Genomic DNA, 14,144 nt, shown 5'->3' with positions numbered 1-14,144 from the left:
GGGGCGTGTGGGTAGCTCGGGTAAGTGTCTGACTCCTGATTTCAGCTCAGGTCAAGATCTCAGGGTCCTAAGATTGAGCCCCAGGTAGAGCTCTGCATTGAGCGTAGAACCTCCTTAAGATTCTTTTCCTCTAACAAATAGCATGGAGGACATGGGGACTTAGAGTGGAGAAGGGAGTTGGGGGAAATTGGAAGCGGAGGTGAACCATGAGAGACTATGGACTCTGAAAAACAATCTGAGGGTTTTGAAGGGACGGGGGGTGGGTGGTTGGGGTACCAGGTGGTGGGTATTATAGAGGGCACGGATTGCATGGAGCACGGGGTGTGGTGCAAAAATAATGAATACTGTTATGCTGGAAATAAAAAATAAAATAAAATTAAATTAAATTAAATTAAAAAAAAAAAAATTCTTTTCCTCTCCCTCTGTGTCTACCCCCACTTGTGTATGTCTCTCTCTCTAAAAAACAAAACAAAACAAACCAAAAAAGAAAAACACGAGATACCACAACACACCTATTAGAATGGCTGAAATTCAGAACACTGACAACACAAATTGCTGTCAAGGAATGGAGCAACAAAAACTCTCAGTCATTGCTGGTGGAAAGGTGGTGGTACACACACTTTGGAGGCCAGTTTGGTGGTTTCTTACAAAACTAAACATACTCTTACCACGCAATACAGCAATTACACTCTTTGGTATTTCCCAAGTTGGTAACTTAACATTCACACAAAAACCTGTACATGAATATTTATAGCAGGTTTATTCATAATTGCGAAAATTTGGAAGCAACTATTCTTCAATTGAATAGATAAACTGAAGTACATCCATATAATGAGTATTATTCAGTGACAAAAGGAAATGAGCTACCATGTCATGAAAAAAGATGAAGGAATCTTAAATGTACCATTGCTAAGAGAAAGAAATCAATTTTAAATAGCTAATAACTGTATTTTTTCAAGTATGTAACATTTTGGAAAGAGCAAAACTATAGAAATAATAAGATTGGTCGTTACCAGGGATTAAGGAAGGAGGGAAGAGCAGGTGAAACACAAGGAATGTTTAGAGCAGTAAATATTCTATATGATACTGTGATGGTGAATACATGTCCTTATACATTTGTCAAAACCCTAGCATGTGCAACACAGTGAACCCTATTATAAACATAGACTTTAGTCAATAGTAATATACCATATTGATTAATTAGTTGCAACAAATATACCACACTTACGCAAGATGTTAATAATATGGGAAACTAAGAGAGTAAAGGGTATTTGGAAACTCTACTTTCTGCTCAATTTTTCTGCAAACATAAAACTGCTCAAAAAATAAAGTCTATTACAAATATATGAATAATGGGGCACCTGGGTGGCTCAGTGGTTTAAAGCCTCTGTCTTCGGCTCAGGTTACGATCCCAGAGTTCTGGGATCAAGCTCCGCTCCGGCTCTCTGCTCAGCAAGGGAGCCTGCTTACCCCCTTCTCTCTGCCTGCCTCTCTGTCTACTTGTGATCTCTGTCTATCAAATAAAAAATAAAACCTTTAAAAAATTTTTTTAAATATGAATGAAATAAACATATTTACTTTGTTGTAGTACACAATGAGGAATTAAGATAAGAAGAGACTTGAGAATGGAACTTAAATTGTAAATGTAGTAGTCCTGGAGACAGGTAACTAGACAGGTAACTAGACAAGTAACTAGAATTGAGTACTGGATAAAAAATAAGTAGCAAGCATTAGAAATACAAAGGAACAGTGGAATCTAAGTATAACATATGGAAAAATAAAGAAACAAGTGTATAAAACATGCCTACAAGATTTTCATGCTTCAATTATTAGGTAAATGGCAGGCACTCAGCAAATATCTTTTGAATACCAGCTATGTTCCTTGAACTGAAATAGGCAATGAAAATACAGTGGTGGGGTGTCTGGGTGGCTCAGTGGGTTAAGCCGCTGCCTTCGGCTCAGGTCATGATCTCAGTTTCCTGGGATTGAGTCCCACATTGGGCTCTCTGCTCAGCGGGGAGCCTGCTTCCCTCTCTGTCTGCCTCTCCATCTACTTGTGATCTCTGTCAAATAAATAAATAAAATCTTTAAAAAAAAAAAAAAGAAAAGAAAGAAAGAAAATACCATGGCGAACCAAACTCATATGATTGTTTCCCTCTGGGAATTCAGAATCTAATTGTGATAATATTATAAGGAATGGAGATGCGAAGCAAGTTTTCATAAGAATATGAGTTTGTTTCTTAAATCAAGATACAGGGATATTTGAGGGTTAATCACATCTTAGAGATCATTTATAGCTTCTCTAACTTGAGAAGGCCTATCTAAGAAAACATCCTCTAGAACAAAGTTCCTTAAGGGGACAAGAAATTAGAGAAGAAGGGGATTATGGGTTCCTGGAGCAAATTCCGATGTGTATGGGGGGGGGGGGGTCCCTCCACAAAATACCAAGCAATTCTGGGGATACCACTAAGGTGTCTGAGAATTTAACTCAGTTCTTACACTGCCTGGAGGTAGTGCTAGATCTCACAGATTAAGGGTTCAGTTCCACAAGACTGTTCCCATCTCACTTCAGATGCCAATCACATGTGGCAGAACCCCAGATTATGCACAACTCTGTTCAATTTGGTCACAGGGGCAGATTTCCATGACTCTTTCCAAGTTAAGGCTTGATTAATTTGCTACAGAGGCTCATAGCAAAGTTAGGGGCACTCCCCACCCCCCAAACAACCCCCTTTGCAGTTGAAAATCCATGTAGAACGTTTGATGTCCCCAAACTTAACTAACAGCCTACTGTTTGCCAGAAGCCTTACTGATAACAAAAGCCAATTAATATATAACTTTATGTCAGACGTGTATATGCTGTATATTTACAATAAAGTAAACTAAAGGGGAAAAAATGTAGGAAAATACATTTATAGTACTGTACTATAGTGGGGGAAGCTAAGATGGCAACATAGTAGGAGGACCCTGGGCTTGCTTCTTCCCTGGAACACAGCTAGATAACTATCAAATCATTCTGAATAGCCAGGAAAGAGACCTGAGGATTGACAGAATAAACCGCACAGCTAGAGGGAGAGAGAAGGCCACATTGAGGAAGGTAGGAAGTGCAGAGATGTGGTTTGGGGAGAAGTGAATCACGATGCTGTAGAGAGAAGTAAGGCCTAGTCAAGAAGCAAGGTGAGACAGAGCAGAGGACACAGGGATATCCACAAGAACACTTCCCCAGAGTATTGTTTGGGAAAATGAGAGAGGCTGATTTTTGTGTTTTTCCAATATGCAGGGCTCAAAGAAACAGGAGTTTTAGAGGTTCGTGGGGTTGGCTGGGATAGAGACCTGAGGGTGCTGTCCTATTTCTAGAGAGCAGGCACACAAGCAACTGGGGATGGGGGGGATGGGAACAGGGCACCATCAGAGGATTGCCTAAGTCACTGGGGAAGACTATTCACTCTTCTTGGAGTGCATCTGTAAGAGTTGGTGTTCTCAGAGTCACTTCCCCAGGGACAAAAGAGCCAGTGGGCACCATTTCCCTTTCTGACCCTCAGCACAGCCACAGAGACACCTCCTGAGGGTGGCTAAACCACATAATGCCTGTTTAGCCTGCTCTGTTCCAAATCCCATGCCCCTGTACTATGATGCAACTGCCCTTCTTCATCAAACCTGTATCAGTCCCAGTGTGGCAAAACCCTCCCCCAGAAAACCAGTACCAGTCCCCACCACACTAGGTCCTTAAAGATTGAAGTTTTAAGTCAGCAGCCTTGGCCAGGATAGAGCCAAAAGTGCACTGAGCTTCTCCACGCAGGCAAGCAACCTAGTAACAGAGAGCGTGAAAATAATAATCTGAAAAACACCTGGGATGATCAGTCACTCTTCAGAAAGTGTTTCTCTAAGAGCAGGAAGCACAGAGTCCCATCTCCGGGGACAAAGGAGCTAGCTGGCACCATTTCCCTCCCCATAAACCTCAGCATAAACTAACTTAAGTAAAATAGCACAGCACCAACACTGGCTGCCTAACCTGCTTACACCAAATCTTTACCCCTAGGCTCCGCTAGTACTGCTTTTCTCAGACTAAGTGTTCCTAAGGACCAGTTCAGCAAGTCCCTTCCCCCAAAAAAACAGCAAAACCCCCCACATGCACCATGTCTACTGACCAACCATAGAGTTCTGCAAAGCTTCAGTTCTAGTGAAAGTGGCATTAGGTCTCATTTAACAAGTAGATCAGAACACAATTAGTTAAAACTCACCATACTCTGGCCAAGGTTCAAACACTGTCCATTGCAGGCAAGGAGAACCTCTTCCAATGACTAACCTGAATGACAGAACAGCAAAACACAGCAGCAGAGTGCACACAGCACACACTACAGACCCTCCCTGAAGCACCAGACTCTAGACACTATATAATCTCTTCTTCATAAAACCATTACTCTCAGAAGCAGGAAACATAACAGGATTTCTACCACACAGAAGATGAGACCTAGACAAAATGCCAAGACAGAGGAATTCATCCCAAAAGAAAGAACAAGAAAAAATAATGGCCAGAGATCTAGTTGAAACAGATATAAGAAATAGGCCTGATCCAGAATTTAAAGGAATAGTGATAAGAATATTAGCTGGGCTTGAGAGGAGCATGGAAGACATCAGGGAGAACCTTACTGCAGACATAAAAGAGCTAAAAAACAATCAGCCCAAAATGAAGAATGCAATAACTGTGATTCAAAACCAGACAGACCACAAGAATAGAAGAAGCAGAGGAATGAATAAGTGATACAGAAGATAGAATTATGGAAAATGATGAATCTGTACAAAAGAGAAAAAGAAGAATGATGGATCAAGAAAGTAGACAGGGAACTCAGTGACTCCATCAGACATAATATTTATATCAAAGAAGTCTCAGAGAAAGAGAGAAAAAGGAATAGAAGGTTTATTTGAGGAAATAATACCTGTAAACTTCCCTAATCTGGGGAAGGAAATAGACATCCAAATCCAGGAGACACAGAAAACTCCTATCAAAATCAACAAAGCAGGCCAACACCAAGACATACTGTATTTAAATTTGCAAAATATAGTGGTAAAGAAAAAATCCAAAAAGCAAACATTAAAAGAAGTCCTTAACTTACAAATCTCTGCAGCTGCAGATCTCTCCACAGAAAGTTAGCAAGCCAGAAGAGAGTGGCAATGATATATTCAACATGCTGAAGGGGAAAAATATGAAGTCAAGTATACTCTACCCAGCAAGGCTATAACTCAGAACAGGAGAGAAGAAGGGTTTCCCAAACAGGAAAAGAAAACTAAAGGAGTTCGAGACCACTAAACCAACCATGCAAAAAATATTAAAGTAGATTCTTTGAGTGAGTAGAAAAGACCAAAAGTGACAAAGACTAAAAAGGACTACAGAACATCACCAGAAACAGCAACTCTACAGACAGCATGATATCATTAAATTCATATCTTTCAGGATTCCCACTGAATGTAAATGGACTAAATGCTCCAATCATAAGACCTATTTTCAAAGATCTTCTTGTCTCCTTTCTCTTCTACACTTTATTTCCTTAAAAATAAAAATCACCTATCACTTTTTATCTTAGTTTTTACATGAAAAAGTTTGCTTTTGCCTGATACACTAATAGAATTAGCAAAACACCCTCACTAAGAAAAAGATAATATATTTTGTAATATACATAGTTATCATGAAGAGCCAACCATTATCAATAGACCCTAAGAGCCTTAAACTGATCCAGGAGCCTCCTTAAAATAATTTCTATTGTCTCCATCAACCTCTAAAATAGTCTAGTAACTTAGTGTACTTTACCTTAACCTAATGCAATGAGAAACAATTACTGAATGCCATTTTTAATATTTTAATTACTATATTTTAATGGTATCATTTTCATCTTTTCTAATGTAAAAGTACAAAATAAAAGATACAGTTTGGGAAAATGAGGCAAAATTAATCATCTTTAAATTGAGGACTTTCCACTAGATGACTTCTGACTACAATCTTCTGACTCTATAATATTGTGTGTATGAGGAAATGATGCTAGATAGTCAACTTAAAAATGGACTTTGGACTAAAACCCATTTATGAGTTATAATCTCTGTAAATATAAAAAATATATAGTCAGCACTATATATATATATATATATATATATATATATATATAGTCCTCTGTATTTGAGGTTAAGTGGCTATGTATTAGTAATATTAATCACTGATAAGTACTGAACTCTATATCTCAGTCACAAAGCTAACTGACAAGCACCACTCTTTCACAAATGTACAAATGTATATGCATCATCACTGTGTTTATCTTTTATATTTCCAAATTTAGACATGTTTAAATGTTTTTACATGAAATTACAAGAATAATAGGCCACATAAGAAAATGCATTTGCAAACAGGTAGCCTCATGTTTGTTTGTTTGTTTATTTGAAACTTAGGAGAACACACATTTCCTTTTAAACCATATTACTCTGTTTATTACTATGTAAACTGAACTTTAAACGTAAGAGCTGACTGATCATCAAGTACTTTGACTAAAAGGAAAAAAATCTCCAAAGCATGAAATGTCAAACCAACAGAAGGTGCTTTTAAAAAAATGTTTAAAAATGATTAGCTCTCTAGACAACAGTACCAAAATAAATAAAAGAGCACCTGGGTGGCTCAGTCAGTTAGGCAAGTACCACCGGCTCAGATCATGATCCAGGTCCTGGCATCCAGGTCGACATCTGACTCCCTGCTTCTCTCTCTCCCTCTGCAGCTTCCCCTATGCACTCACTCGCTCTCTCTCTCTCAAATAAATAAAACCTTTTAAGTAAATAAATAAATAAATAATCACACTATAAATACACAGCTTTCCTCCTAATTGACACGTAGAAAACCCTTATACCTTTTTAAAGCACCAAGAAGATAATTAGTTCCGCTCAACATTAGAATGTAACTCAATTCAAAACATTGAACTCTATGCCAAATGTCTGGGGGTAGGAAGCAATAAGATGAACAAATCTTCTGCCCTCATGGAATATATAGTCTGCTAGAGATGAGAAGTCTTACATCCAAGAATTTAGAAATCCAAAGTGACATCATTCCTCTTCGTTACACACTTTTTCTTTTACTTGCAATAAAAAATTCCAGAATAACATATATACTATATATATAGTTATATATATTATATATATAATACTAATATATTGCCTTTATTCTCAGAGGAGAAGAAACATCAGACAGACACCAACTGGCTGACTACATGCATTTGGGTGCAGCCACCACACACTGGGGCTTGTTTTTTGTACAAAGTTTATGTATATACAAACACACAGGCACAAGGGTATAAAATCCAGTGAGAAGAGTTCTCATACGCCTAGGTAGGGGACAGGAGTAGCTTCAACAGCTGGGACCGAGTACAGGGTGGAGGCACACAGAAAGTGGTAGAGAGTAGCAGCCTCTCCTTTATCCTTCCACCATGGGCCAAAGGAAGGACAATGACAAAGAAGATGTTATATATATATAGTTAAAATATTTATATATGTATATAAAATATGTAAATATTATATATATTACAAGTATATATCATCAAATCCTTGGTAGGGTTTATATACAAACACATATATATAATATAATCAAATCCTCGGTAGTTTTCATGTTCAAAAATGTCAATCCTTGAGTCATTTAATTCTTAGCTTTTCTTTTTTTATTATAGAAGAATATTTCATTGGTCATTTTTAACATATAATAGATAAAGAATAAATAAATATGGAAAATCAACTGAAAGCTTTGTAATTCTGGAGAACTCAATGTATATATTTCTGATAATCTGCAGAAAGAAATCTTAGTGGGAAAAGGACCTATATTGCCAGACCATCATTTTGTTGTAATTTATTATTTTATTCTAAAAAGATATTCATTTTCAAATCTATATTTGCATTTGTAATCTTATATTCTTTTTCTAAAACCTAAGCCCTAAAACCTAAACCTAAACCCTAACCCCCCCCAAAATATATATATACAGGCACCCAAAACATGCCCTCTCCCAGATCCCTGGTGTATACCAAAGTGTCAAAAGAAACACCCAAGAAATTCACAGGATTTGGTGTCTAAGGAAAGGCACAGTAAATATAAGACTTTAATAGAAGGAAGTCAAGCAGGACAACCAGACTGGGCTTGGAGCAGCTGATTGTGACAGAACTCTACTTAGAAGGGATAATCGAACCAGGAAGACGAAAAGGTGTAAGATTTATGTAGAATGGATACTTCGGCAGTTCCACATCTAGATGATTCAATCTCTCTTACTATGATCACCCAAGGTGAGTAGAAGGAGAGGTCTAGAAACACGCTTTATTTGTTTGTCTGCTTTTTTTTTTTAGATCATAATAAATGTTTTTTTTTATTTATTTTTTTAATTAATTTATTTATTTATTTTTATTTTTTATTTCCAGCATAACAGTATTCATTATTTCTGCTTTTTAAAGATTCTATTTATTTATTTGACTGACAGCCAGCCAGGGAGGGAACACAAGCAAGGGGAGTGGGAGATGGAGAAGCAGGCTTCCCGCTGAGCAGAGACCAGATGCGGGACTCAATCCCAGGACCCAAGATCATGACCTGAGCAGAAGGCAGATGCTTAAAGACTGAGCCACCCAGGTGCCCCATGTTTGGTTTTTTTGTTTTTTGTTTTTTGTTTTTTATGTCTGGGCAAGAAAGCAAAAGGAAATGACAGGACAAAAGGCATTCAGCTCCAAAACCTGAACTAGCTTCTTACGTGTTAGTAAAGGGTCCAGCATATAAAATATATTCAACACCTAAAAATTTGGATGAGCCTTTTTGAATAGCAATAATCATTTTAAAATAACACTTACATAACTCTCACAATGTGCCAGACCCTGTTTACTCTACATATGTTAGCTCATTTAGTCATCCCAATAACTCTGTAAAATAGTACTATTATTATCTCCACTTTAAAAATAAGAAAACTGAAGTAAAGAGAAATTAAGTAACCAATCCAAGGTCACACATTCTGCAAGTGCCTGAGCCAAGTTTGAAGCCAAGTGGCATAACTTGGGAGTGCATGTTGATTCTTCCTCTGTGCAGAAAGGCACTGAGAGTGAGAAGAAGGAGTAAGTGCCTAAGAAAAAGAATCTTTCTTAGGAGAAATTCGAAAAAGAAGGACATCCTCCTCCCTTTCTCTGAAAAAAAGAAGAAATAACAGGATTGGTGAAGATATAGAAATAATTTGAAATCAGAAATACAAGAATATCAAAAATACCAGAAACAAGTGTTGGTAAGGATGTAGAGAAAAAGGAACACTGCTACACTATTTGTGGGAATGCAAACTGTGGAAAACAGTATGGAGGTTCCTCAAAAAGTAAAAATAGTACTACCTATGATCCATAGGTATTTACCCCAAAAATACAAAAACATAAATTCAAAGGGATACATGCACACCTATGCTTATTGCAACATTGTTTACAATAGCCAAACTATGGAAGCCCCCCAAATGTCCATCATGGATAAATGGAAGAAGAAGATATGGTACACACACACACACACACACACACACACACACACACAGAGGAGTATTATTCAGCCATAAAAAGAATGAAATCTTGCCATTTGCCATAAAGTGGATAGAGCTAGAGAGTATAATGCTAAGTGAAATAAATCAGTCAGAGAAAGACAAATACCATTTAATCTTACAGATGTGTGGAATTTAAGAAACAAAACAAATGAGCAAAGGGGGAAACGAGAGAGAGAGAGAGAGAATCCAAGAAACAGTCTTAACTATAGAGAATAACCTGATGGTTACCAGAGGAGAAGTGGATGGAGGCCTGGGGGATTAGGAAGGGCACTTATCATAAACCATAGAATAGAACAGAATACAATACAATACAATACAACAGAATATATAGGGGCATTTTCTCAGTAGTCCCATTAAAGATGAAGCAAGGTCCTCTCTTAATAAGGGAAAGTGGAAGAGTGGATAGATACTGACTGATACGTAAGAAACTAACTAGCTTTATAATTTCAAAAACACAACCTGGGAAACAGAGTTGGCAAGACAATATTTTTTTTTCAAATTATATCTTCAAGTATCACATACCTTAGGATTCCTGAGCTTTAATCCCTAGTATTTCCTAATTCTTTGGCTCTATCTTTCAACCAGGTATCTCCCATGCACAGCTAAAGTACTTATTTCATTCCGGATTTGTGTTTTCAACCATTTAAAGCTTTCACCCTTTATGACTAAAATTTTAAGTCTTAGAAAGGACCAACCTAGGCATGAATTGCTTCACACTCAATTGTTTCCTCAAAATATAACACATATTCTGCCCCTTTAACCTGGAGAAATAACCTCCAGTTTTTCAAATTTTTTTTTATCTATATGGTAAATGAAGTACATATAGAGTCAACAATAGTTTACTATACTTTATACTTTAAATTCATAAAACTATACTTTAATACATAAAACAGACATGTTCATATTCATTTGAATGAAAGAAAAAGAAACACATGAATAACTTACCTGGATTGCAGTCCCCTTATGTGGCACAATGCATTCAACTGCCCATAATCAATGTACTTAGACATTTTCAACCCTGAAAAAAATCAATTAGAAATCGGAGTAATTTTCTATAATCTTATTAACCAAGATTATAAATAGAATTTAATTCCAAACATTCATTATAGTAAAAGAATTCAGTGACCATGGAAGTGAAGTATTATCAGTCCTTGATATAAAAGCAGAATTGAATAAGGTGATTAAATAACACAAAGAATGTAATGTTTTTCATTGATGTCAAATCTGGTCTGACATTTGTTTGTTGGGAGTTTATAGGTGTCATATAATGTCCCTCCTCTGGGAGAAAGCCTTTTAGAATCCCCATCCTGTACCTTTAGAATGTGAATTGACAATACCATGACAATTCAAAAAAGAGTGTTCTTGAGGTTCCTGTCTCTCTGTCTCTGTCTCTCTCTCTCTCTCTCTCTGGAATACTACAAAGTTTTATTTCATCCATTCAGGCCCCCATTTTTCACTAGCCCCTCTTCAAAGCACCTTCCAATTTCTGGATTCAGTTTGCAATTCCATCTGAAGTTAATGTGTAAGCAAATCACACAATATCCCTTAAGAGCAGGAAGATAGCCAAGGTCATAGCCAAGAAGCAAAATAATTGCAATTCTCCTTCAGTGCCAGAAAGAACTGACATCCTTCAAAGGAGATGAAAAGGAAGATGGAGTACTGAATGTGATAAGCATCATTACAATGACCATCACTCACATCACAGGTCCTCCTCTTTCTCCAGGAGAATGCATGCTGTTAGAAATGTTGTAAAACAGAAAACAGTAATACCAACATGCACATTATTCCTTCCCTTAGTGAAAAGGTATTGAGAAAATCAGCAGCTTAACACACTTCTAAACATTTTAAAATGTACTGACTGACCACATCCCAGTAGAATTTGACATGTCCAACTTATCAATTTTTAATTTCAAATTATTGAATTACAAAATTTGGCATTTTGTTTAAGCCTTCTGTGATCTAAAATTAATAACCAATAACATACACTTTTTAAAAATGAAACTGGAATAAAATAAATTTAAACAGAAAACTAGTTGCTACCCACATAAACCATAACCATTTAATAAACATGAAAATACTAATTACATGATTTAGGTATTTTCTTACTATATTACTTAGTTAAGGCTTAAGAATCAGAAACTTATCTAACAGCATTTTAGCAACATATGGAATAATTATTTTAATTAAGCCAAGTTATAGCTACATTTTATCAAAAATACTTTTAAGTATACTTATATTTCTAATACAGGATACTGTATAAAATCCTAATCATAGTAGATTTTTAGATTATGGGTTAAGAAAAGACTTCTATGAAATATTAGTTTAGTCCAATTTCCCAACCCAGTTTAAAAATAGGATCAGAAATAGCCCTGATGTCTGGTATGGACAGGAAAAGGGGATGGTTGCCATAGATATTTCCAAAAAAAAGTTCAAGGTTTGAGAAATTCTGGCTTCAAGGGGGGATTTTAAAAAGTAAATATCTTCATCCTTCAGTTAAAACAGCTTACAAAAAAGAAATCACAGGATGGATATTATAAGACCAAGAATTGCTAGCAGAGAACAGAAAAATTGAGACATCAACTTGCCTGTAAAAAGCTATAGCACTTGATGGTAAAGGCTTTGCCCTAAAATTGGCACAGCCAAGTAAACTCAAAACCAGAATAGCCTGTATACTAAGTATGCACAGCCTAGAAGGACATCTTACAATTCACCAAAAAATTTCTTTGCTGATTCTCATTTCAGGAGGTATTTGTGACAAGGAACTTTACATAAAGGGTGTTGAATAACATAATGAATTTTGTCTTTGAAGCAGTTTCATTAAAAATAAAAACTCAATAGATTTCAACATGAAATTGTAACTTTGTAGAGACTGGAAGTTGAGCTTTTCTGGTGATCAAATTTAATACCAGGATAAAGCTTAAGGAGTTTCAGAGGGACTAAGTTTACATTTGTTTTCTAATCTTGTTTTCCCTCATGAATATATTTTAGCTGGGCTTTTGACAGAAGCAGAGGGGGCTTAACCCTTTGATGGGAAATCACAGATTATTGACCACAGTTTGTTTGAAAGAAGATTAGAAGCTGATACAAAAGGATGGTTAAAAAGTAAATCCTAAACTAGAGACAAAGAACAAGAAATTCATGGCACAATTAAAAAAACAATTTTCTTTACAGATACAGTGCTCACTGTATATTACTGAAATAAAGAAACTAAAATCCAATGTTTTACCTGAGTGATACATTGGTGATCTTTTGTTTATATGCATTAATGTCTGTCCAGAGGTAGATGTGTATTTTTATATTTATGCAATAGAATCAATTATGTATGTTTTTTGTGGGGGTTATAAAAATTTTTTAAAATGGGTCTTGTGAGTGTTGAAATAAAATTAAACTATTTTTCTCCAATAAATTTTCCTTTAAAAGGGTTTAAAAGCTAAGAATAAGTATAAATGCAAAACTACTATTTACTGGGAAATTAGGATTATTGGAGTGGCTACTGGGTAACATAAAAGAGATGGACAGCACAGCCAAAGAGAAAATGTGACAGTGACCACGTGGAATTGTCAGGGTATGGTTATCTGGAAAACAGAAAGCTGAGACCTCTTCAAAAGTACTTGGAAGTTACACTCTAGTAACTAATACACTGATAACTTTGTTTAATGCAAAATTCAGAGCACAAAGAAACAGTTCAGCAATAGCAACAGAAACATTATCAATAATTTTTTTATGGTAAGAATAGCAGTACTTCTACAAATAAGCAGGTGGTGAAATCTAACATAGGACTGAAGTATAGAACACAGAAAAAATAAATGATCCATTAGACACTATAAGCATGACTAATTCTTTCTATATACTTGGATAAGTGATCCAGTTCAATGCTTTTAAGTAAGTCTAGATTTGTATAATAGTAGAGAATTAAACATTCCTACTTTGATGATTAATATTGCATTTGTTTCAGGGCATGTGGGTGGCACAGTTGGTTAAGCATCTAACTCTTGTTCCAGATCCGGTCTTGATCTCAGGATCATGAGATTGAGCCTACACCAGGCTCCATCCTCAGCACGGAGTCTGCTTAAGTTTCTCGCTCTCCCTTGGCCCCTCTCTCTGAGTGCTCTCTTTCTCTCAAACAAATAGTCTTTAAAAAAAAAAAATAGTGTCTTTGTTTCCCTTCAACTAATTTTGTTTTCTAAAATACCCAAGTTAATTCTCCTTCAAAATAACACTGAATAAACATAAGAGACCTGAAAAATGTCAATGAAATAAACCTTCAAGAGGCAAAGGAATACAGCCTAATCAAGGACTTCTATAACTAAAAGCTGATGTACAACATAGACAATTACACAAGTAGGTTTATGTTGTTCCTGTCCCTTGTATAAGTGGGTTATGATGTTAAAATATACATATTATTAACTGAGAAAGGAAGAGAAGAGGGGAATATTATGCAACAAATTATCAAAATAACTTCCCTTTATATCCAACAACTTTGGAAAAGTAATCTACATTCATCTTTACTTCTTCAACTCAAATTCACTTCTCCACTCACTATAATTTATCTTCCACTTTCATTATTCATTAAAA

At 36.1% G+C, this 14,144-nt stretch overlaps 1 protein-coding gene across 1 annotated transcript in view; it reads right to left on the bottom strand.

Annotated features, from left to right (window-relative positions):
• Positions 1-14,144, bottom strand: part of LOC116575395 (cyclic nucleotide-binding domain-containing protein 1-like) — a 57,669-nt gene that overhangs the window by 29,111 nt on the left and 14,414 nt on the right. Inside the window, exon 2 of the mRNA XM_032316739.1 lies at positions 10,515-10,587. Coding sequence (XP_032172630.1) covers positions 10,515-10,587 — 73 coding nt within the window. The remainder of the gene's footprint in view (positions 1-10,514; positions 10,588-14,144) is intronic.

Source organism: Mustela erminea, chromosome 16 (assembly GCF_009829155.1).
Source record: "Mustela erminea isolate mMusErm1 chromosome 16, mMusErm1.Pri, whole genome shotgun sequence".
Taxonomy (NCBI): Eukaryota; Metazoa; Chordata; class Mammalia; order Carnivora; family Mustelidae; genus Mustela; species Mustela erminea.
The sequence above is the reverse complement of the archived record's forward strand: the minus strand, read 5'-3'. Positions and strand labels throughout refer to the sequence as shown.